The following is a 25,128-nucleotide window of genomic DNA, read 5'->3' on the forward strand; positions in this document are numbered from 1 at the left end:
TGTCTTTAATGGGTCCTTGATGCGTTCTTTATGAATATGGAACTGTTCCCCTTTGTCTGGGTAAACATTTAGATGGCCTTCATCTACAGGCCGATCTGACTGGATCTGCATCCAATCTTTATGTATGTGTTAAAGTCTGGTTTTGTTTTCTCAGAAACGGCTTCCAGAACTTACTGTGGGTTGAATCCACAAAGGCTGCCTGGGGACTGCAGGAACCATTTTAAAGTGTCCCAATAAGTCGGTCACGGGGTCTGGTGGCCATTTTATGTGTCCCTTTTCTGGGCTTCTTTTAAAACAGTCTTTCAAAATCACAGCCTCTTCTGCCAGAGGACCCTTATAATACAATATTAATTTTGTGAATTTTACAACATCTTGTGCATCAGTCGTGGTTCAGTGGGCAGCACTCTCGCCTCTGGGTCAGAAAGTTGTGGGTTCAACTCCCACTCCAGAGACTTGAGCGCAAAAATCTAGGCTGACACTGCAGTGTCGTGCTGAGGGAGTGCAGCACTGTCGGAGGGACAGTACTGAGGGAGTGCCTCACTGTCGGAGGGGCAGTACTGAAGGAGTGCCTCACTGTCGGAGGGGCAGTACTGAGGGAGCGCTGCACTGTCGGAGGGGCAGTACTGAGGGAGTGCCTCACTGTCGGAGGGGCAGTACTGAAGGAGTGCCTCACTGTCGGAGGGGCAGTACTGAGGGAGCGCTGCACTGTCGGAGGGGCAGTACTGAGGGAGCGCTGCACTGTCGGAGGGGCAGTACTGAGGGAGCACTGCACTGTCGGAGGGTCAGTACTGAGGGAGCGCTGCACTGTCGGAGGGGCAGTACTGAGGGAGCGCTGCACTGTCAGAGGGGCAGTATTGAGGGAGCGCCACACTGTCGGAGGGGCACTTCGGAGGGGCAGTACTGAGGGAGCGCTGCACTGTCGGAGGGGCAGTACTGAGGGAGCGCTGCACTGTCAGCGGGGCAGTACTGAGGGAGCGCCGCACTGTCGGAGGGGTAGTACTGAGGGAGTGCGGGGCTGTACTGAGGGAGTGCCGCACTGTCGGAGGGGCAGTACTGAGGGAGCGCTGGCTGTCGGAGGGGCAGTACTGATGGAGCGTTGCACTGTCGGAGGGGCAGTACTGAGGGAGCGCTGCACTGTCAGAGAGGCAGTACTGAGGGAGCGCTGCACTGTTAGAGGGTCAGTACTGATGGAGCGCCGCACCATCGGAGGGGCAGTAGTGAGGGAGCGTTGCTCTGTCGGATTTGCCGTCTTTCGGATGAGACGTTAAACCGAGGCCCCGTCTGCTCTCTCAGGTGGACGTATAATATCCCACAGTCACTATTTTGAAGAAGAGCAGGGGAGTTCTCCCCGGTGTCCTGGGGCAATAGAAACATCGAAGATAGGAGCAGGAGTAGGCCATTCGGCCCCTCGAGCCTGCTCCGCCATTTAATGAGATCATGGCTGATCATCTAAATTCAGTACCCTGTCCCTGCTTTCTGCCCATATCCCTTGATCCCTTTAGCCTCAAGGAATATATCTAACTCCTTCTTAAATATATTTAATGAATTGGCCTCAACTGCCCTGTGTGGCAGAGAATTCCACAGGCTCACCACTCTCTGGGTGAAGAAATTCCTCTTCATCTCTGTCCTAAATGGCTTAACCCCTTATCCTTAGACTGATACTCCTGGTTCTGGACTCCCCCACCATCGGGAACATCCTTCCTGCATCTAGTCTGTCTAGTACTGTTAGAATTTTAAAAGTTTCAATGAGATCCCCTCTCATTCTTCTAAACTCCAGCGAATATAAGCCCAATCGACCCAATCTCTCCTCATACGTCATTCCTGCCATCCCAGGTATCAGTCTGGTGAATCTTCGCTGCACTCCCTCCATGGCAAGAACATCCTTCCTCAGATAATATTTATCCCTCAACCAACATCACTAAAAAACAGATTATCTGGTCATAGGCCCAGTAATTCGGGCCGCAACGCATGAGTACGCACGGGGTACTCACGCGTGGGCCCGATGGAAGTGCCGGAATCTTGCGTGCACAGCGCATGCGCGGAAAACCGGCATTTCCTTTCCTCTGAACCAAGGGGTTCAGAGGTCGAACGTGTGTGCGCTGAAATTCCTTTTTTTTTACAGGGTTGCCCGTGCGATAAGGCCTCCAGTTTTTACGTGAGAAAAAAGCAGACGTAAGTACTTAGTTTTGAAAGGTAAGTGGTCTATTAATTAAAGTTAGAATTTTTTTTCCACAGGTTTATTATTTTTAAAGAATTTACAGTAAGGTAAGTTTATTTTTAGACCCAATTTGTTAAAAAATTATTTTTTTCAAAAATTTGAATAATTGTTTAAATTAGTTTTTTACAGTTATTAATAGTTCATTTAATTAGTGGGATTTTTAAAAACTTTTATTTGAAGTTTAAGTACTGTTTTGGGCGCCCGGAGTTTTCATGAGTTTGACAGTTCTTACTATCAAACTCATGAATGAACTTTTGCAACCTCCGATTGGTTGCCCAGTGCTCACGTGATCCCAGCCGGCGCATCGCACTAACTACGCCGCTGGATCAGGCAAGCACAGCGCGCCGGGAGCTGGACCGGGCCACTGACAGGAAATCCACGCAGGGCCAGGCCTCAACTGTCGGCGCGCTAGGTAAGTGTAGGTCGGGGGCTTGCACCCGCGGGAAGCCCCCCAACACCAATTTCTGGGCCATTATCACAGTGCTGCTTGTGGGAGCTTGCTGTGCGCAAATTGGCTGCCGCGTTTCCCACATTACAAAAGTGACTACACTTCAAAAAGTACTTCATTGCCTGTGAGGCGCTTTGGGACGTCCTGAGGTGGTGAAAGCTTTTCTTGTCTTCAGAACAGGAGTTGGGGAAAATTAGGATCAAAGGAACAACAGTAAAAATAAAAGAGCGAAGCATGAACTGTTAATGGGTGTTTATTGCGAATATAAAACATAATATTGCAGTGATGTTAGGCTTCAGTTACAAGGTTTAATGCTGCAGGAAAATGTTATAAATTGAGATTCAATAAAATGTTAAACTGGTTAAATTGGTTCCGTTCCTCACAACGATCATTGCTCAGCTGTGCAAGACCAGCAAAGTCATCCCACACAAAGCGTTTCACAAAAACCACAATCTGTGAACAAAGTTTAAAAAACCTCCCTTCATACTTCTTATTTTTCCTTTTCGAGTGGAAAAAGTTTGGAACATTTTGACACACAGTAGTTGGTGTACGATGGCTAGCGACACCTCGACCCAGTGACTCAGGCCACTGACAAACCCCCGCTGCGGCAAAATAGAGAAAATATTTCAACACTCAGTTCCCACTTAACCCACAATAATTCTGCGAGGAAGTTGCCCGAGGGTCGTCAGAGGCCTTGAGCTATATATTAATGAATTAATGAATTGCCAATTAACAGGCTCTGTGCCGTCAGTTGTTTCATTTTAACGCGGCTGGGATTGGCGAACTGTATCAAAAAATTGTGCAGCAACGCTTCACAGAATCCGACAGCACAGGAGGAGGCCATTCGGCCCATCGTGCCTGGGCCGGCTCTTTGAAAGAGCTTCCCAATTAGTCCCACTCCCCCCTGCTCTTTCCCCACAGCCCTGCTAATTTTCCCCTTCAAGTATTTATCCAATTCTCTTTTGAAAGTTACTATTGAATCTGCTTCCACTGCCCTTTCAGGCAGCGCGTTCCAGATCACAACAACTCGCTGCGTAAAAAGATTTCTCCTCATTGCCCTCCCTGGATTGTTTGCAGGGTTGTGGGGAGAGAGCAGGGGGGAGTGGGACTAATTGGAGAGCTATTTCAAAGAGCCGGCACAGGCACGATGGGCCGAATGGCCTCCTTCTGTGCGGTATGATTACCTTTCCTTTGGAAACAATTTGGAAAAATATGAAAACATGTTGCACTGTCTTGTGCCGAAGCCCTTCAGCGATCTCCTCTCAGCCTTGATGACCGATGGCGAAATGCTTGGAAGAACTGCCACATACGGAATGGATTCCTTATAGAGGACCCCACAACACACCCTGAAGGGTCAAACCTTCCTCACAAACAGTGGACAACTATCACCCGCCTCAGAACCGGTCATGGTAGATGCTGCCACCTTCTCCATAGATGGAAGATTAAAGCATCCCCATCATGCAACTGTGGAGCTCCTGATCAGACCCTGGAGTACATCATTGAGCACTGCCCTCAGAGGAAATTCACAGGCAGCCTACAAGAAATCCACGCTGTTACACCGGAAGCTTTGGCCTGGATAGCCGACTCAGATATTGACATCTGATTTGCTATTACTGTACAAAAGAAGAAGAAGACTGTCTTGTGCCGCACGTCTTGGTCGAACAGCTGCTATCGGATCAGCCACCCTCCTGACACTGTCCAGCAGCACAGTTGAATCAGGGAGCAGCAGGAGCATGAAAATCTCAGTGGAACTGTACGTACTGGGGCCCGTTTGCCCGTGACGTTTTTTGAACTGTGAGCAGGTTGATGTTACCGGCCTACATCGACATTAAATGGTACACTCAGCTCCCTGGCAATTTAACTTCTCAGTTTTAAGCTGTGTTACTTCCCATCTGGAGTAACTGCGTTCAGTTCTGGGCCCCGCACCTCGGGAAGGATATCTCGGCCTCGGAGGGAGAGCAGCGCAGATTCACCAGAATGATACCGGTGCTAAAAGGGTTAAATTATCAGGACCGGTTACACAGACTGCGTTGGATTATGAGGACCGGTTACACAGACTGGGCTTGATTTCCCTTAAATTCAGTAATTTATCAGTTCCTTCTCTGCTCCCTCCTCATCCTAACTTTACCGCACGCTTTATCCCAGTAACAGGAGGCTGTTAAGTGTTAGTAATCTAAAATAAGCAAGTTAATGGCTGTTTTTAAATCGCACAGACAGAAATCCAACCCAGATTTCAGCCCCCAAGTTAAAAAAAAATGAACCCACGTATAAATCGCACCCCGTCCTTCATTTAACAGTTAAAAATGCAGCCCATACACAAGGTAATACGGTATTTCAAACTACTTCATCGCCACAGCAGTGTTAGTGAAAGGGTTAAAATCCAGGTGTGTTCTACCCGTGGCTCGCCCGCACCTGTGTTGCCAGGTGACGGCTCTCTTACCTGGATTCGCCTTTAATGCTACATTAACTCTGATGCGTAATGTGACACTGGGGTTCGGGGACAATCGCCCCGGACACCAGACTCCACCACACCCTCCGGATTAGCCAGCACGAGTTACAAGTTCTGATGATGTTCAGCATTAACCGAAAACCACTTTGCAGGGAGAGTAGCACCGGGGAAAAATTAACCAGCATATCTACCGCCCCCCCACCACACCAACCATCCCCTTCAAAAAAAACACCACCCTCCCTCAAATATCTGTCTGATTCTCGATTCAATTTAGCCCATTATTCATCGATTAGATCCCTTCTGTCTTGTAAAATTAAATCTGTAACAATTCATTCTGTGAATAATGTAGAAAACATTGACATGAATAGAATAAGAAGTATTGAGTCGCGGGCACAGGAGATTGAAGCTCAGTCACCGAGTCGCCCTCGCAGAGTGAGGGGCGAGCGCAGTTTAATCCGTTTGCTTTGTGCGAAGCTGGAGCTGGCGTCTCAGATCTTGCTGTAAGGATTGATCAGTCGCACAGTCTCGCCTCCTGTCTCGCAGTTGCTGTGATCTGGAGAGTAGCAGGTGGGAGATTCTGGGGCTTCTCGCTCAGTGGGCAGGTTCGCGTAATCCTAAAGGAACAGACACACAGCATCAGAAACAGAACCTTGGCCCGACAGCAACAGAATAGAAAGAAACAATGTAAGAATTAGGAGCAGGAGTCGGCCATTCGGCCCCTCGAGCCTGCTCCGCCATTCAATAAGATCCTGGCTGATCATCGACCTCAACTCCACTTTCCCGTCCAATCCCCATATCCCTTGATTCCCCGAGAGTCCAAAAATCTATCGAACTCAGTCTTGAATATACTCAACAACTGAGCATCCACAGCCCTCTGGGGCAGAGAATTCCAAAGATTCACAACCCTCTGAGTGAAGAAATTCCTCCTCATCTCAGTCCTAAATTGTCGACCCCTTATCCTGAGACTCTGACCCCGAGGGGGTGATTTTGCCCTGGGGAGGCGGGTATGGAGGCGGGACTGCCGGAAAAATGGCAGAATCTGGGGAGCGGGTGCCCATCCCACCCCCAACCCGCCTCTGTGCCATCTTCCCAGGAGGCGGGTACCCGACCCGCGCCGGGTCCCGTGTCCTGGAGGCAGGAAGGGGATTACAGTCACTTAACTGCCTGTTAACAGGTAGTTGACAAGCAATTAAGAGGATTATCCCCATTTTTCCACCAGAGGCGCGGGCTTCCCGATGTCGGGAAACCCCGCCAGGGTCATCGAGGCGAGCAGTGGGTCTGCGGGGGTCGGAGGGGTGAAAAAGTGCGCTGTGGAGGTAAGTGATGGGTGCAAGTGTGGAGAGGTGAGTATGTGAGCTGAGTGAAAATGTTAGAAAAAGTTTCCTTACCTTTGTTTCTTCCCACAGGCTTCAATCGTTGGGGATCCGGAGGCTCCGGCATCTCCGGGGCAGAGATGACAGATTGGCTGCTGCATTCTCCAATGCAACAACCATCTGCTTTCTGCTCACAAAACAGGTTTGGTGAGCCTCAAGTACAAGAACTCACCAAACAACAGAGAGCGTCAGTGTTTGACAGCTTCTCAAACCTGTCAAACGATGACAATGCATCTGTCAAAAATTTTTGAAAGATGTAGGGGGAAAAATTCAGTTGGTTTGCGCCTCCCGTTAACACCTTAAGAGGGCGCGAATGTGGCGTAAAGCAACTAGCGCCCGGGCGCGGCGATGTTTGCGCCGCTCACGAAATGGACCAGACATTTTGCGGCGGCACTAAACACTACCGCCACGATCTCCTGCGCCCTCAGATCGTGACATCAGTCAAACGTGCAACGCCCCGGTAGCGCCCCGGACCGGATATTGAGTGGCGCCCCCTGCCTTACCGCCTGCCGCTAGCAACGACAGGTTGAGGGGAGTGTTTTGCAGTCAGGAAGGGACTGGGGGAGCGCTATTTAAAGGCGACCGCTTCCTGCCTTTTTTTGTTGGTGACATTTTTGTCACCACACATTCTGAGAGAGAAAGAGAGAGAGACTTCTGGAGAGATTCAACGCTGTGTGAAGGAGTTTTGGGTACTGAGCAGCACTTTGCAGGTTCATTTTGATTTGACCTTCCTGGCATCGATTTAGAAGAGACTGTGGGGGCTGCACTCTGAGCTCTTTCCCTGGGCCTCTCCATTGTTCTTTCCAGCAGATTTGATGTACAGGTCTCTCCAGGCCGAGATTCAAGACTGCAATGAGCAGGGTGTGGATGGAGAGCAAGATCGACCCTCCCCTTTAACATCTGGCCGGCGCCAGTGTGTCTGTGTTCCATCGCTGACTGACATCACATGAGCTTCGTCAGCGCTCTGAGCTAGCGCCTCGCTCCTCGGCCTTTGCGCCTTAAGACAGGTGTGAAGCGCCTGATTTAGTGCTCCAATCACCTCCAGGGGCGATAGAAGCCAAGTTTGCAGACTGTAAGTTTCGCAAAATTCAGGCAGTTCCCCCCCGAAGATTATTTAATTAAAAGAGACCCTGGTCGGACTGAGTTTTAAAATCCAGGGCACAACAAAATGGCTGCGGTCAGACCTCGTGACCGAAAGCCTGTCAGTTTCAATTCGGACCCTGGCAAGCTAACAGCTTGTGTATTTCAATGTCTGCAGCAAGGAGATCACGAAACCAAACAAAACTTTTGCATATGCATTGGGGACAAACCCAATTACAATCAGACCTACGCATAAAGGCCATGAAGGTGTTTTGCTCAAACAATCAAAATAATCAGCGGGGCCACCGAGACGGGGCTGGCCCCCATCAAAGCACCTGTTGGACAAAGGAGAGCAGTTGCAGAACCGGCAGGAACTGAATACCGGCCATCTAAGTCGATGGGCCAAGATCGGTACCTTTTGTTTTAAACGAGCTCACCCAAATCATACAAAGAATGAGCTGATTGAACGTAGAGATAAGGGCTACCGAGGAGGGTATAACTAGCCTCTCTAGCAGCCATTCTCTCTCTCTCACCTCGCCTCCTGCGCCCTGCCTCGCCATCAACCAAGGAAGAAGACCATTGAAGGAGAGCCCGTCCAGAGAGGTAGGATACCCTGTCAGAGACCTTTTAATTACTGGGGTATCTCTACCTGGACGGTGAAGTCTGTGCAACAGCGGGACCACGTGACATCGGCAGGCAACAGGGCAAAGGAGCGAGGCTTTCTTTCAACATCTCAGACCGGTCAGCATTATACTTCTGACCCATCGCAAGATAATCTAGCTAGGTGTAGAGGGTGGGAGTTAAGGGGATTGCTGAATTGTCATTTTAGCCATTTTCCCTCGATGTGCCGTTTCTCCTCCCCTGTTAAGTGTACGTGTACTGCATTCATATCATCCTTTTGTATGGTATTGTTATCTTATTTTCTCTGTTAATAAATTTTGGTTTTCTTTGTTCCAAACCACTGGTCTGCTCGTTTGTCTATATCGCTATCTGCCAATAAACCCGGGGATCAGAACTAAGGGGTGAGCGATTCGAACCGCTCAGAGATAAGGCAGCCGGAGACATAACCGACTGGCCAAAGCAAGTAGCAAAAGCCCCCTACAAGTCGGAGGCGATAATTAGCGCCAGGCGCTAATCTTCGTGCCCGGCCGATAATCGCGCCCCAAACGGGGCGATACCGAATTTTTCCTTCGAAAGTCATACGCTGACGTTCTCTGTAACCGGCTTCCCCTTAATTGGCCTGCTGAGCCTGCTGGGCGGGGCTTAACAAGGTCAATCATGGGAAAATAGCGTGTGTTGGCCACAAGTCGATGGAGGTGGGGCTAAAATCCCACAAGCAGCAGTCCCGCCTCTAACGGGCCCCCATTGGCAAAACCACCCCCCTAGTTCTAGACTCTCCAGCCAGGGGGAAACAACCTCTCAGCATCTACCCTGTCAATCCCCCTCAGAATCTTATGTTTCAATGAGATCACCTCTCATTCTTCTAAACTCCAGAGAGTATCGGCCCATTCTACACAATCTCTCCTCATAGGACAGCCCTCTCATCCCAGGAATCAATCTAGTGAACCTTCGTTGCACCGCCTCCAAGGCAAGTATATCCTTCCTTAGATAAGGAGACCAAAACTGTGCCCAGTACTCCAGGTGTGGTCTCACCAAGGCCCTGTACAATTGGAGCAAGACTTCCTTACTTTATACTCCAACCCCCTTGCAATAAAGCAAGAAAGAAAGAATGAAAAAAGAAGGAAACTTGCATTTATGTAGCATTTTTCACCCCCTCTGGACATCCCAAAACACTGCTGTAATGTAAGAACACCTCCCTGTATTCTCACTTGCAATCGAGACTCTGCTCAAACTCAGACTGTCTCTTCCTGCTACATTCTGAAGGGGTTTGGAATCTAAGCTTGCTGTCACCTCAGCATTGCCGCTCCCTCAAGGTGTCAGCCGTGGCTCAGTGGGTAGCACACTCGCATCTTCGTTAGGAGGGAATGTCCAACCCCAGAGACTTCAGCCCAAAATCCAGGCTGACACTCCCGGTGCAGTACTGCACTGTCGGATGGGCAGTACTGAGGGAGTGCCACACTGTCGGAGGGGCGATACTGAGGGAGTGCCGCACTGTCAGAGGGGCTGTACTGAGGGAGTGCCGCACTGTCGGAGGGGCAGTACTGAGGGAGCACCGCACTGTCAGAGGGGCAGTACTGAGGGAGTACTGCACTGTCGGAGGGGCAGTACTGAGGGAGCGCTGCACTGTCGGAGGGGCAGTACTGAGGGAGCGCTGCACTGTCGGAGGGGCTGTAATGTGGGAGTGCTGCACTGTCGGAGGGGCAGTACTGAGGGAGCGCTGCACTGTCGGAGTGGCAGTACTGAGGGAGCGCTGCACTGTCGGAGGGGCAGTACTGAGGGAGCGCGGCACTGTCGGAGTGGCAGTACTGAGGGAGCGCCGCACTGTCGGAGGGTCAGTACTGAGGGAGCGCCGCACTGTCGGAGGGGCAGTATTGAGGGAGTGCTGCATAGTTAGAGGGGCAGTACTGAGGGAGCACTGCACTGTCGGAGATGCAGTACTGAGGGAGCGCTGCACTATCGGAGGGGCAGTACTGAGGGAGCGCCGCTCTCTCGGAGGGGCAGTACTGAGGGAGCTCTGCACTGTTGGAGGGGCAGTACTGAGGGAGCGTTGCACTGTTGGAGGGGCAGTACTTTGGGAGCTCTGCACTATTGGATGGGCAGTACTGAGGGAGAGATGCACTGTTGGAGGGGCAGTACTGAGGGAGCTCCGCACTGTCGGAGGGGCAGTACTGAGGGAGCGCCGCACTGTCGGCGGGGCAGTACTGAGGGAGCGCTGCACTGTCGGAGGGGCAGCACTGAGGGAGCGCTGCACTGTCGGAGGGGCAGCACTGAGGGAGCGCTGCACTGTCGGAGGGGCAGTACTGAGGGAGTGCTGCACTGTCGGAGGGGCAGTACTGAGGGAGCGCTGCACTATTGGATGGGCAGTACTGAGGGACAGATGCACTGTCGGAGGGGCAGTACTGAGGGAGCGCTGCACTGTCGGAGGGGCAGTACTGAGGGAGCGCCGCACTGTCGGAGGGACAGTACTGAGGGAGCGCTGCACTGTCGGAGGTGCCGTATTTCAGATGAGATGTTAAACTGAGACCCCGACTGCCCTCTCAGATGCAAGAGATCCCATGACCACCATTTCAAAGAAGAGCAGGGGAGTTCTCCCCGGTGTCCTGGGGCCAATATTTATCCCTTAATCAACATCACTGAAAAATGGATGATCTGCTCATCATCAGCTTGCTGTTTGTGGGAGCTTGCTGTGCGCAAATTGACTGCCACGTTTCCTACATTACAACAGTGACTACACTTCAAAAGTACTTCATTGGCTGTAAAGCGCGTTGGGACGTCCTGAAGTGGTGAAAGGTGCTGTGGACACTGATCTATCTCCCATTCATTGGCTCCCTGCACTGCGCTCTGGGTGACGGGTTTACAATTCCAGAGTGAGTCCCATTCACTGTTTTCTTGGGGATTTACTGGTGTTTTAAGGATCGTGTTCCTTCCATTTTCCCATCAAACCCGCTGGACTCTAGTTTGGGTTCTTGGCCCCTTCTCCCCAGTTTCTCAGTAAATACACAGCAAGATCCCACTCGCCTGCGCTGTCACGTCGCCCGTCTGCCGATTGATCAGCTTCACAATCTGATCGAAGGTCGGGCGTTCCGTGGGCTCCAGATTCCAGCACCGGGTCATGATGTCATACCTATTGGAAACAGAGTTCAAAGGTCAGCTGCAAGCTGAGGTTAATTCTACAGCGCCCCTCGTTCCAGGGTCATGACCCCATGTCTCTCACCCTCAGGTTCATGACCCCAAATCCCTCACCATTGGATTCATGACCCCTAGTCTCTCACCCTCAGGTTCATGACCCCAAATCCCTCTCCCTCAGGTTCATGAACCCAAATCCCTCACCCTCAGGTTCATGACCCCAAATCCCTCACCCTCAGGTTCATGACCCCAATCCCTCTCCCTCAGGTTCATGACCCCAAATCCCTCACCCTGAGTTTCATGACCCCTAGTCTCTCACCCTCAGGTTCATGACCCCTAGTCTCTCACCCTCAGGTTCATGACCCCAAATCTCTCACCCTCAGGTTCATGACCCCTAGTCTCTCACCCTTAGGTTCATGACCCCCAAGTCCCTCACACCATCTGTCAGACTGGCTCAGTAGTAGCCCACTCCAAAGACTTCAGCACAAAATCCAAGCTGACACTCCAGTGCAGTACTGAGGGAGCGCTGCACTGTCGGGGGGCAGTACTGAGGGAGAGCTGCACTGTCGGAGGGTCAGTAGTGAGGGAGTGCTGCATGGTCAGAGGGGCAGTACTGAGGGAGCGCTGCACTGTCGGATGAGATATTAAACTGCGGCCCTGTCTTCCCTCTCAAATGGATGTAAAAGATTCCGTGGCACAATTGGCTGCATCTTAACAGTAAACCTTCATTTATAGCTGTTTGATGTAACTGAGTGTCTCGCTCGACCACTTCAGAGGGCAGTTCAGAGTCAGCCACGATGGTGTGGGACTGGAGTCACATATAGGCCCAGACCGGGTAAGGACGGCAGGTTTCCTTCCCTAAAGGGACAGCAGTGAACCCGTTGGGTTTTTACACAATCCGACAGCCTCACGGTCACTTTTACTGAGACCAGATTTTTATTTCCAGGTATTTTTAGCCTTAAGTCCAATTCTCAAACTGTCATGTTCTCTGTATTATTAATCCAGAATTATGTGCAACATCATAGAATCAAAGAATGATGCAGCACAGGAGGAGGCCATTCGGCCCATCGAGCCTGTGCCAGCTCTTTCAACGAGCTCTCCAATTAGTCCCACTCCCGCCGGCTCTTTCCCCCGTAGTCCTGCAAATTTTCCTTTTCAACTATTTCTCCAATTCCCTTTTGAAAGTTACTATTGAATCTGCTCCCACCGCCTTTCAGGCAGCGCGTTCCAGATCACAACAACTCGCTGCGTAAAAAAAATGATAAACTCAATTTTGTTGTTGTTATTTATTCGTTCATGGGATGTGGGCGTCGCTGGCAAGGCCGGCATTTATTGCCCATCCCTAAGTTGCCCTTCAGAAGGTGGGGGTGAGCTGCCATTTCAGAGGGTAGTTAGAGAGTCAACCACATTGCTGTGGGTCTGGAGCCACATAAGAACATTAGAATTAGGAGCAGGAGTCGGCCATTCGGCCCCTCGAGCCTGCTCGGCCATTCAATAAGATCATGGCTGATCTTTGACCTCATCTCCACCTTCCGCATATAGGCCAGACCGGGTAAGGACGGCAGATTTCCTTCCCTAAAGGACATTAGTGAACCAGATGGGTTTATTATAACAATCTCGTAGTTTCATGGTCACCATTACTGATGCTGGCTTTTTATTCCAGATTTATTTAATTAATTTAAGTTCCCCAGCATCACATGGTGGGATTGTGAACACTTGTCTCACAGATTATTGATCCAGAAACATTACCACTCTGCTACCATTGCCTTTCTCCCTCCCTCCACTGAATCAAGAACAAAATGCACGATGAGAGGAATCTCTCTTACAATTCTGGTGTTGCAGAGTCGGGTCGCTCCATCTGGAATCCATCTCTTATCAGCTTGTAGAATCTGGTGTCCACAGGGATTCCTGGGTAGGGACTCGAACCTGCAACAGCAAAAAATTTACAGTCAGTGTTTACATGGTGTCCCCGGGAGTGTGTCAGTATTTACAGGGGGTCCCCGGAGAGTGTCAGTATTTACAGGGAGACCCCAGGAGTGTGTCAGTATTTACAGGGAGATCCCGGGAGTGTGTCAGTATTTACAGGGGGTCCCCGGGAGTGTGTCAGTATTTACAGGGGGTCCCCGGGAGTGTGTCAGTATTTACAGGGAGACCCCGGGAGTGTGTCAGTATTTACAGGGGGTCCCCGGGAGTGTGTCAGTATTTACAGGGGGTCCCCGGGAGTGTGTCAGTATTTACAGGGAGACCCCGGGAGTGTGTCAGTATTACAGGGGGTCCCCGGGAGTGTGTCAGTATTTACACGGGGTCCCCGGGAGTGTGTCAGTATTTACATGGTGTCCCCGGGAGTGTGTCAGTATTTACAGGGGGTCCTCAGGATTGTGTCAGTATTTACAGGGGGTCCCCGGGAGAGTGTGTCAGTATTTACAGGGAGTCCCCGGGAGTGTGTCAGGATTTACAGGGGGTCCCCGGGAGAGTGTGTCAGTATTTACAGGGCGTCCCTGGGAGCGTGTCAGTATTTACAGGGGGTCCCCAGGAGTGTGTCAGTATTTACAGGGAGTCCCCGGGAGTGTGTCAGTATTTACAGGGGGTCCCTGGGAGTGTGTCAGTATTTACAGGGGGTCCCCAGGAGTGTGTCAGTATTTACAGGGGGTCCCCGCGAGTGTGTCAGTATTTACAGGGGGTCCCCAGCAGTGTGTCAATATTTACAGGGGGTCCCCGGGGAGTGTGTCAGTATTTATAGGGGATCCCCGCGAGTGTGTCAGTATTTACAGGGAGTCCCCGGGAGTGTGTCAGTATTTACAGGGGGTCCCCGGGAATGTGTCAGTATTTACAGGGGGTCCCCACGAGTGTGTCAGTATTTACAGGGGGTCCCCGGGAGTGTGTCAGTATTTCCAGGAGGTCCCCGGGAGTGTGTCAATATTTACAGGGGGTCCCCAGCAGTGTGTCAATATTTACAGGGGGTCCCCGGGGAGTGTGTCAGTATTTACAGGGGGTCCCCGGGAGTGTGTCAGTATTTACAGGATGTCCCCGGGAGTGTGTCAGTATTTACAGGGGGTCCCCGGGAGTGTGTCAGTATTTACAGGGGGTCCCCGGGAGTGTGTCAGTATTTACAGGGAGTCCCCGGGAGTGTGTCAGTATTTACAGGGGGTCCCTGGGAGTGTGTCAGTATTTACAGGGGGTCCCCAGGAGTGTGTCAGTATTTACAGGGGGTCCCCGCGAGTGTGTCAGTATTTACAGGGGGTCCTCAGCAGTGTGTCAATATTTACAGGGGGTCCCCGGGGAGTGTGTCAGTATTTATAGGGGATCCCCGCGAGTGTGTCAGTATTTACAGGGAGTCCCCGGGAGTGTGTCAGTATTTACAGGGGGTCCCCGGGAATGTGTCAGTATTTACAGGGGGTCCCCACGAGTGTGTCAGTATTTACAGGGGGTCCCCGGGAGTGTGTCAGTATTTACAGGAGGTCCCCGGGAGTGTGTCAATATTTACAGGGGGTCCCCAGCAGTGTGTCAATATTTACAGGGGGTCCCCGGGGAGTGTGTCAGTATTTACAGGGGGTCCCCGGGAGTGTGTCAGTATTTACAGGGGGTCCCCGGGAGTGTGTCAGTATTTACACGGGGACCCGGGAGTGTGTCAGTATTTACAGGGGGTCCCCGGGAGTGTGTCGGTATTTACAGTGGGTCCCCGGGAGTGTGTCAGTATTTACAGGGGGACCCGGGAGTGTGTCAGTATTTACAGGGGGTCCCCGGGAGTGTGTCGGTATTTACAGGGGGTCCCCGGGAGTGTGTCAGTATTTACAGGGGGTCACCGGGAGTGTGTCAGTATTTACAGGGGGACCCAGGAGCGTGTCAGTATTTACAGGGGGACCCCGGGAGTGTGTCAGTATTTACAGGGGGTCCCCGGGAGTGTGTCAGTATTTACAGGGGGTCCCCGGGAGTGTGTCATTATTTACAGGGTGTCCCCGGGAGTGTGTCAGTATTTACAGGGGGTCCCCGGGAGTGTGTCAGTATTTACAGGGGGTCCCCGGGAATGTGTCAGTATTTACAGGGGGTCCCCGGGAATGTGTCAGTATTTACAGGGTGTCCCCGGGAGTGTGTCAGTATTTACAGGGGGTCCCCGGGAATGTGTCAGTATTTACGGGGGGTCCCCGGGAGTGTGTCAGTATTTACAGGGTGTCCCCGGGAGTGTGTCAGTATTTACAGGGGGTCCCCGGGAGTGTGTCAGTATTTACAGGGTGTCCCCGGGAGTGTGTCAGTATTTACAGGGGGTCCCCGGGAGTGTGTCAGTATTTACAGGGGGTCCCCGGGAGTGTGTCAGTATTTACAGGGGGTCCCCGGGAGTGTCAGTATTTACAGGGGGTCCCCGGGAGTGTGTCAGTATTTACAGGGAGTCCCCGGGAGTGTGTCAGTATTTACAGGGGGTCCCCGGGAGTGTGTCAGTATTTACAGGGGGTCCCCGGGAGTGTGTCAGTATTTACAGGGGGTCCCCGGGAGTGTGACAATATTTACAGGGGGTCCCCGGGAGTGTGTCAGTATTTACAGGGTGTCCCCGGGAGTGAGTCAGTATTTACAGGGGGTCCCCGGGAGTGTGTCAGTATTTACAGGGGGTCCCTGGGAGTGTGTCAGTATTTACAGGGGGTCCCCGGGAGTGTGTCAGTATTTACAGGGGGTCCCCGGGAGTCTCAGTATTTACAGGGGGTCCCCGGGAGTGTGTCAGTATTTACAGGGAGTCCCCGGGAGTGTGTCAGTATTTACAGGGGGTCCCCGGGAGTGTGTCAGTATTTACAGGGGGTCCCCGGGAGTGTGTCAGTATTTACAGGGGGTCCCCGGGAGTGTGTCAGTATTTACAGGGGGTCCCCGGGAGTGTGTCAGTATTTACAGGGGGTCCCCGGGAGTGTGTTGGGGAACTCTTATTTGTGAATTTCTATCAATTAGGGGCAATGGTTCATTGCATTTCGCCGAGTGAATGAGCGGAATTGTGACTCGTGGGATAATGGCCGGCCCGTTTACCCAGTGAGAAGATCTCCCACAGCAGGATCCCGTAGGACCAGACGTCACTCTGCACAGTGTAGACGCAGTCGAAGATACTCTCCGGAGCCATCCATTTCACCGGGAGACGGGCCTGAAATCAGAGAGCGGGTCAGCGATGGAAACAGCTGGAGGTACAGGCATCTCATGGGAATGGAAACAGAACACGATGGAAAGTCCGAGCCGGGCAGCTGAGCCCCGACTGATAAAAGATGGCTCAGATTTTCAACTTCAAAACTGACGAAGTTTCTGAACCCGAAGTATCGAGCTGCCTTCTCTCTTTCTGCTGCTGGGTTTTTTTCTTGTCTATGCATCGAATCTGTTTAAAGGGGAGGCTCATTCTCATTAACCCCATGTGTACCGGTTATTTGTACCAATTCTGAGTATATTTTCTCACATGTGAGTTCGAACCTGTGCCCTCTCTCCATCCATCCTCCTTACCGTCCGCTACCTGCTGCACTGTTCAATAAGATCATGGCTGATCTTCTTCCGCAACTCCGCTTTTTCGCTTTGACCCAGCGACGATGAAGGAACGGCGATATACTTCCAAGTCAGGATGGTGTGTGTGTGACATAAGAACATAAGAATTAGGAGCAGGAGTTGGCCATTCGGCCCCTCGAGCCTGCTCCGCCATTCAATAAGATCATGGCTGATCATCGACCTCAACTCCACTTTCTCGCCCGATCTCCATATCCCTCGATTCCCCGAGAGTCCAAAAATCTATCGATCTCAGCCTTGAATATACTCAACAACTCAGCATTCACAGCCCTCTGGGGTAGAGAATTCCAAAGATTCACAACCCCGAGTGAAGAAATTCCTCCTCATCTCAGTCCTAAATGGCCGACCCCTTATCCTGAGACTATGCCCCCTAGTTCGAGACTCTCCAGCCAGGGGGAAACAACCTCTCAGCATCTACTCTGTCAATCCCCCTCAGAATCTTGCATGTTTCAATGAGATCACCTCTCATTCTTCTAAACTCCAGAGAGTATCGGCCTAGTCTCGGTTCCCGTTGCCTCCCTAACAGCACTGTGGGAGCACCTTCACCACACGGACTGCAGCGGTTCAAGAATGCAGTTCACCACCACCTTCTCCAGGGCGACTAGTGATGGGCAATAAATGCTGGCCTTACCAGCGACGCACACATCCTGAGAATGAATAAAATCAACCAGGACCGGAGGTTGGGACTTCCCTGGGGCATGTGACTCAGCACCGCACTGGGAGATGAGCTAACCCGCTGAGACATCTAACAGTTGGGCCGCTTGGTGATGGTTGAACTCACGTTGCCTTTGACCACATAGTTGGAGTCGTTCATGATGTCCCTCGCCAATCCGAAGTCGCATATCTTCGCGATCCGCCCCTGCGTCAGTAGAATGTTCCTCGCGGCTAGATCACGGTGAATGCACTGCAACATAAACCCATGAACCATTCATTCACCTCAAAGACAAAACCTCACCAATATGTTATACCTCAATATATTATTCATGCTCCACAATTCTGTCAGGTCCCCAGGTTAATCCATCCTCCGGTGAGAAAATCAGACGGTTAAATTCACATTAATAAACAGAAAGATTTTTAGCATCAGGAAGAGGCAGTTAGACCCAACAGGGTCACCCCTTTCTGACTGATCTCAACCCTATGCATATCTCAACCCCACCTACCCACCTTCTCCCTATATCACTCAATCCCAACGACCCACCTTCTCCCCATATCCCCAACCCCACTCATCCACCTACTCCCCATATCCTCAACCCCACCCACCCACCTTCTCCCCATATCCCCAACCCCACCCACCCACCTTCTCCCCATATCCCCAACCCTACCCACCCACCTTCTCCCCATATCCCCAACCCCACCCACCCACCTTCTCCCGATATCCCCAACCTCACCCACCCACCTTCTCCCCATATCCCCAACCCCACCGACCCACCTTCTCCCCATATCCCCAACCCCACCTACCCACCTTCTCCCCATATCCCCAACCCCACCGACCCACCTTCTCCCCATATCCCCAACCCCACCGACCCACCTTCTCCCCATATCCCACAACCCCACTGACCCACCTTCTCACCAGTCCCCCATATCAGATATAACTGCTGTGCACAGAGGCGCGGGGAATGGACAGATCAGATAGAATTACTGAATAGGATCAGGAGTGGGAACCCTGAGGAACTCCCTTACTCCTGAGCCCAGGGGCACTGAGCCCAACTGCAGCGCCTCCACCTGGATGCGGCCAGTTAACTCAGCCCAGCCCCGGGATTGAAGTCGAGGAATTGGCGGAGTGTGTGGCTCAGTGAAACACTGGGCGGTGGATTCACTCATCGAGTTCAATCTGTACTCACGTTTCTGGAGGACAGGAAATCCATCCCAGTGGCAACTTGGTAGGAGAAGCTGAGAAGGTCCTCGAAGTCCAGTGGCAGTGGGTCTTCATCCTCTGTTTGAAGAAGATGGTCTAGTTAGAGTGACTTTTCTTCCTAACTTTTCTCACTGTAGAATTCCCTTCACGATGTGAAGACAACAGTTGCAGTGAATGTGGCCAAAGCAAGCAAGGAATAGACTCTGAAAAACCAATCGGCCTCAGCGCAGTGGAACAGGTGGAATAGCGCTATCGCTGGACAGAGATCCCGTCCATACCCGGTCCGGGCCTATATGTGACTCCAGTCCCAGACCAACGTGGGTGACTCTGAACTGCCCTCTGAAGTGGCCGAGCGAGACACTCAGTTTGTATCAAACCCGCTCCCAGCGGTTCAAGAAGGCGGCCCACCCCCACCTTCTCAGGGCAACTCGGGGATGGGTGATGCCCACACCCTGAGAATTAATATATATTTTAAAAAATTGACAATGGTCTGAATAGTTTCTAGTTTACCTTTAGTGGCTTGGAGATCTGTCTGAGAAATCACTGGGCTCATACTGGACACACTGGGCCTCATGGGCAGGTAACTTTCCAGGCAGTCACTGTGGGAAAGACAAGGTGAATCATTCAAATCAGTTCAGAGCCGGACACCACCGAGGTAGGAAGGAGGAGCAGAGACGAAGACGCAAAGCTTGGGTTTCAAAGAGCCTGCAGATTGCAGGAGGGAGGGACTATTAAAGGAGGTGGGAGGAAAGAATGAGTTGAGTGTAAGCTGGGCCTTGGCTTGAACACTGGGTGTAGGGAAGAGGAAGAGTTTAGGTGTACATCCAGCGCTGGTTGGATGTACACCTGGCGGATTCCTCACATGACCTCCTGCCCCCAACCGCCCCGCCCCCCACGCTCTCCCGCCATTGGTCATGTGACACGTCCATCCTCACGGCACCCCGCTTTCCCACGGCCAATCGGAAAGCGAACAGACTCTTTGTTACCCCATTGGGTGACTCTTGACTCTCAGTCAAACGGCCTTTTTTTCCGCCATCTCCAATATTTTAATAACTTGTGAATAAAGTGTTCAAAGAAAATTTGGGAAAAAAAAACAATTTTTGTTTAATGCCTGATGACTTTTCTCTCCGGGTTGTTTGCTCGCTGTCGCGTCCTGGAGATGAATCTTCAATGCCTGGAGACTCCCGGGCAATCCCGGAGGGTTGGTAACCTTAGGAAGAATGCATTGGCTATTGGATTTGGAGTGTAGGAGGAGCAAGCAAAGAAAATTCAAAGCAGCATTGATTTCAGTGTGGACAAAGCAGAGGGAAATTCTGAAGGCATAAGGGCCTAGAAATTCAGTCGCGTTTGCGCCCACTTATTGGCTAAAGAGTGGTTTGCGCCGGAAGTTTTTTAGTGCCCGAAATTCAGTTGGTCCCTAACATCGGCGTTAGCCGGTAGCGCTGAGCTGGCACCGATGACGTCATCGGTGTGCGCAGCGCCCTGGTTCCAACGCGATTCCGTGCCGACGGCCAAATTCAGTTGCGGCCGCCTCGCCCGTAGCGGCCGCAAACAGCGTTTGAAAAACGGGGCCTTGCAGCTCCGAGAGGCCGGCGCATAAAGGTGGAGGGGCGGCCGGCCGCTTTCCCGGCGGCCGCCTGGCCGCACCTCCCTCCCCGGACTCCTGCACCACCCCCCCGCGGCATTGGTGTCTGACTCCCGCGAGCCCGGCACTTCTCCGTGGTGCTGGGCTCATTTGACGGGGGAATCCAGCGGCGATCTCACGGCTGCAGGCAGCTCCTCCTTAAGAGAAGGAGGAGGCCTGCAGTATCCCAGCCTGCCGCACCGCATCGGGTGCCGCAGCGGCAGCTGGACGCCTGAAATTGATTTTCATCGCCCCAAGCGAGGCGGCCAAACCCTGCAATAGCGCCTGCCTCCGTCTTGGGGCGCCGCAACTGAATTTCAGGCGGGCGCTACGGGAATCCGGGCGAGCGCTAAATTTCGGGCGCTAAAGACCTGGCGCGGCGATAGCGAATTTCTAGGCCAAGAGGTCGGAGAGAGGGCGAGCCTTCCAGGCAACGGCCTTTCTCTTGTACCTCTTCTGACAGTGTGAGGAAGGGGGTAGAAGAGCCAAGGCTGGCCAAGTCTTGGGTGGAGTTGGGCTTCACAGAGATTTAAGAATCATTGAGGAGCGAAGGAGGATTAGCTAGAGAGCAGCAGATTGTTAAGTATGTGTATTGTATTGAACAATTAACACAAAGACTTAAACGTATAACTCAAACAGGTCTTTACTGGTTGGAAGTAGGGACTACACGTAGGTCTTTACTTCATGCCCACAGGCGGGAACTGAGGGGAGATCAGTACCCACAGTACTATTTATACCCCTATGGCCAGGAGTGGTACTGCGTATCACTACGCCCTACAAGTAGTGCAGTCCTGTCCACAGGTTTAAAGTAGCACACATATTACATACACAACATTCCTCCCTTCTTAGCTTTACAGTCATCTCCCCATTTAACATAACGTAATAACATATATACATATATAACTTCAGGTTTACATAACAGAATAACATAGATACATAGATAACTTCATGTCAAAACAGATCACAGATTCAGTCTCTGCGGAAAACAGTTCACAGATTCAATCTCTGTGGTGTAGTCGGTTCACGTTGCTGGAGTGACTCATTCAATAGTCCTTCCATGGATTTAACAGCTTGAACTTCCGAACTGATTTGGCTCCGTTCGGAGGGACCACGTGTGTGATCTGGTAGGGGTGATAATGGTTCAGATGGTTATCATCTTCTGCTTCGTCTTTTCCTTTTCTGCTTCTTAGAGACTCTCTGGGCTCCCCTGTCAGCTGCCAGCTGTAGCGCCACCATCTCCCTATGTTCCTTAGACTTTAAGTGATTCATCCTGATTTCTGCACTTTGGGAGTTTTCATCACAAGCTGGGCAGACCAGGTCACTATAATATTCAGTGTCACTCAATAGGTCATGGTAATATTCGGTGTCGTCCTGATCTAGGCCAGCGAGAGGCCCTTCTATTTCCTCCATACCCAGCTGGGCGTTAGCCAGCTTTTGTTCCAAGTCCAGACATCTTTCCTGAAGAGACTTCTTCATGCGTACCTCTTCATCCAGCTTTTTCTGGGCTTTCAGCAAGTCGTTTACTAATGACCTCATTTGAGATTTTACTACTTCAACTTCTTTTGGAGATTGATTGATCGGACTATTCAATCCCTCTACCGGAGCAGCTGTTTCAGCGGTCTGTTGTTCTACGTTGACGTGAGTCAGCGTACTTTTGGCATCCAAGGGCTGCTCTGTTGCAGTCATCTCAGTCTGTGTTGCCACCTCAGCTCTTCCAATAACCTTTGAGAGCTCCGAACCCCTTTCGTTTGAATATTGAAGTTCGTGTTCAAGTTTTTCCCATTTCAGAGTCCTGTCCTTCAGCATATGCAGGAGTTGGCTGACCGTTAACTCCTCTGACATCAGACGTTTTGTGTGCTCCTGCTCCATTTGCTCCAGCAGCTGCTTCTGTTGTCTTTCCAGATGTTCCCACTCTATATCAAAGAACTCTTTCGTCGCATTCATCTCTTGCTCAAAACGGCGAATCATTTGTTCTAATTGCTGTTGCAGTTTGAAATGGAGTTGAGTTCGAGCCCGGTGTCCCTCAGAAATGTGCATGTCAGTAGACTGGACAGACTCAGAATTCTCTATCTCAGTGGAATTCTGTGCTGAAACTTTGTCTTTTGCACACGGGTTGGTCTTACCATCATCAGTTCCAGAGTCTGGGTTGATTATGTTCACCGAGTTCTCACTCGTTATTGTTTGTAGGAAATGCCAGTCGATATTCATTTTCCTAATCCACTCCCGTCCTAGTAGTGGAGGACCTCCTTCAGAAAGCACATATAAGTCCATTATTTGACTTTCTTCGCCCTTGTGGACCACTGTGACCTCAATTTTCCCGATGGGGTACACTCTTTGCCCCGTGTATGTTTTCAATATGAGCTCCGTATCCTGTAGGGGAATATGTTGGAATAACCTTCCATAATCTTTCTTATTTATGACCGTCAATGCCGATCCAGTGTCCAATTCCAGTTTTACTTGGACTCCTTCTATCTGAAGAGTGACCCAAATTGTCTGGAGGTCTGCACCCTTACCAACGTTGAGTACCCTTAAGCTAGCCAGTTCAATACTGCTTAAGCCAGCCAGTTCATTACTGCTAGCGTCTGAATCGGACTCCTGTTCGGCCACCTTGTGTACTTTTGCGTATTTCCCTTGCGGTGACTTCTTGTTGCTGGTCTTCTTCCCTGACCTGCATACTCTAGCTATGTGTCCAAGCCTACCACAAGTTCTACATTCTTGGTTTTTAAACCAACACTGGTTCTGATCATGCGTTGTCTTTCCACAACAATAACATTTAACAGAACTCACACCCAATTTGTGTGCACTGAGCTCCGGTGACCGTAGCTGCATTACTGCCGTGCCTCTCGCTGCGGCTTCGTGTGCTGCTGCCATAGTGACCGCCTTCTCAAGCGTCAGCTCATTCTCCTCGAGCAGTCGCTTTTGTGTATCCTGTTTAAATAAACCACACACAAATTTGTCTCGTAGTGCATCTGTCAGTCCCGTTCCAAACTGGCAATATTTCGCTAATTTACGCAATTCCAGCAAATATTCAGCATTGCTTTCATGCTGTAGCTGCCTTCTGTCATAAAATTTAAATCGTTCCGCTAGCGTCAGCGGCGTGGGGTTTAGATGATCTTTCAGGACAGTAACAATCTCATCGAACGTCTTATCCGCCGGTTCATCTGGTGATAACAGGTGTTTCAATTGCCCGTATGTCTTCGCACCCATTAAATTTAATAATGTTAGAGCTTTATCTTGGTCACGAATTTTATTGGCCTTACAATAATTTTTTACTCTTTCAACATATATGGCCCAATCTTCGAGGTCACTATCAAAGGTGCTAATATTCCCGTGTTTAGGCATTGTAGATTTGCAATTTCTCAGATTTTCTTTTCTTTACTTGTTATCAAAGATGGCGGCTTCCTGCTCTTGCCGTCGTCCTCCGCCCACAAAATGGCGGTTTTCCCGCGCTTGGCGGTCTTCACCCGTCCCCCGACGCCGTCTCCCTTCAGCCCCCGAGTGCGGCCCTTATCTTCGCCGTGATCGCCCGAGTGTGGCCCTTATCAGCGGATGCGATCGCTGGATCGCGAAGTGGCTCCCGACCGAAGCGGCTCTCGGCCCTTATCTTCTGTGCGATCGATAGCCCGCGCTGTGCACCGCGGCTCTCGCACCTTGAGCTTCTGCAGCCGCCGCGCCTTTCAGTCCGAGTGCGGCCCTTATCTTTGGTCCCGATCGCTGGCCCGCGCTGTGCCTCGCACTTGAAAGCGGCCCGGCCTTATCTCCGATCGCGATCGATGGCCCTTATCTCCTCCGACTTCCCCAGCCCTGTCTTTGCAGCCCACGCTGCACGGCTTACCCCACCACCTAGGTTGAACAAGGAAACTGCAGAAAGACTTCTGTCAGTCGCTGGAAGCTGTCAGGATGGCTGCTGCACTCCAGTGCTCAGTCGCTGATGGAGGCTTCAGAGTCCTAAAGCCTGTCACTTCTAGTGGGGTGGTGAGGTTTGAAACCTCTCTTCAACTGCCGCAGGGTAAGAACCTGACTCGTCGCCAGTGTTAAGTATGTGTATTGTATTGAACAATTAACACAAAGACTTAAACGTATAACTCAAACAGGTCTTTACTGGTTGGAGGTAGGGACTACACGTAGGTCTTTACTTCATGCCCACAGGCGGGAACTGAGGGGAGATCAGTACCCACAGTACTATTTATACCCCTATGGCCAGGAGTGGTACTGCGTATCACTACGCCCTACAAGTAGTGCAGTCCTGTCCATAGGTTTAAAGTAGCACACATATTACATACACAACACAGATCACGCTTCCCATTGGTGGGTCTTAGTGATGGGCTGACAGCGCGGTCAGGAACATCCCTTGAAGACATCAAAGGTCACTTACCTTATGGGCCTTTTGTGCTGGGACAGGTTCCTGTAATTATTCAGTGCATCGCAATAGGTCAGGTACTGGGCCTTGTGTTTCAGGAAGTTCAGCAAATCGCCATAGCAACAGTATTCCGTGATGACAAGAACTGGGCCTACAATTAAAAGGCAAATCCCGTTAAATAAAAGCGAGGATCACAGTGGAAATGTCTGTGGAGAGTCCACTTCACTCATGCCCAAGAATTATTTTGGTAATCCCAAACTCTGCTGCCTGTGTCCTAACTCGCACCGAGTCCCGTTCACCCATCACCCCCTGTGCTCGCTGACCTACATTGGCTCCAGTTCCGGCAATGCCTCGATTTTAAAATTCACATCCTTGTTTTCAAATCCCTCCAAGGCCTCGCCCCTCCCTAACTCTGTAATCTCCTCCAGCCCCACAACCCTCCGAGATCTCTGCG

The 25,128-nt window shown here is 51.2% G+C and overlaps 1 protein-coding gene across 1 annotated transcript in view; it reads right to left on the bottom strand.

The window, feature by feature from the left end:
- Positions 1–2,903: 2,903 nt before the first annotated feature.
- LOC147114388 (macrophage colony-stimulating factor 1 receptor-like) overlaps positions 2,904–25,128 on the bottom strand; it is a 133,117-nt gene continuing 110,892 nt past the window's right edge. The window contains exons 12-19 of the mRNA XM_085996057.1: positions 24,690–24,825; positions 19,201–19,289; positions 18,677–18,768; positions 17,617–17,739; positions 16,320–16,431; positions 13,142–13,241; positions 11,208–11,313; positions 2,904–5,729 (exon numbers count right to left, since the gene is read on the bottom strand). Of these exons, the coding sequence (XP_085852183.1) occupies positions 5,604–5,729; positions 11,208–11,313; positions 13,142–13,241; positions 16,320–16,431; positions 17,617–17,739; positions 18,677–18,768; positions 19,201–19,289; positions 24,690–24,825 (884 nt within the window). The 3' untranslated portion in view covers positions 2,904–5,603. The remainder of the gene's footprint in view (positions 5,730–11,207; positions 11,314–13,141; positions 13,242–16,319; positions 16,432–17,616; positions 17,740–18,676; positions 18,769–19,200; positions 19,290–24,689; positions 24,826–25,128) is intronic.

The sequence above is a fragment of the Somniosus microcephalus genome, chromosome 8 (assembly GCF_052327205.1).
Source record: "Somniosus microcephalus isolate GS21.2 chromosome 8, FLI_Smic_1.0, whole genome shotgun sequence".
NCBI lineage: Eukaryota > Metazoa > Chordata > Chondrichthyes > Squaliformes > Somniosidae > Somniosus > Somniosus microcephalus.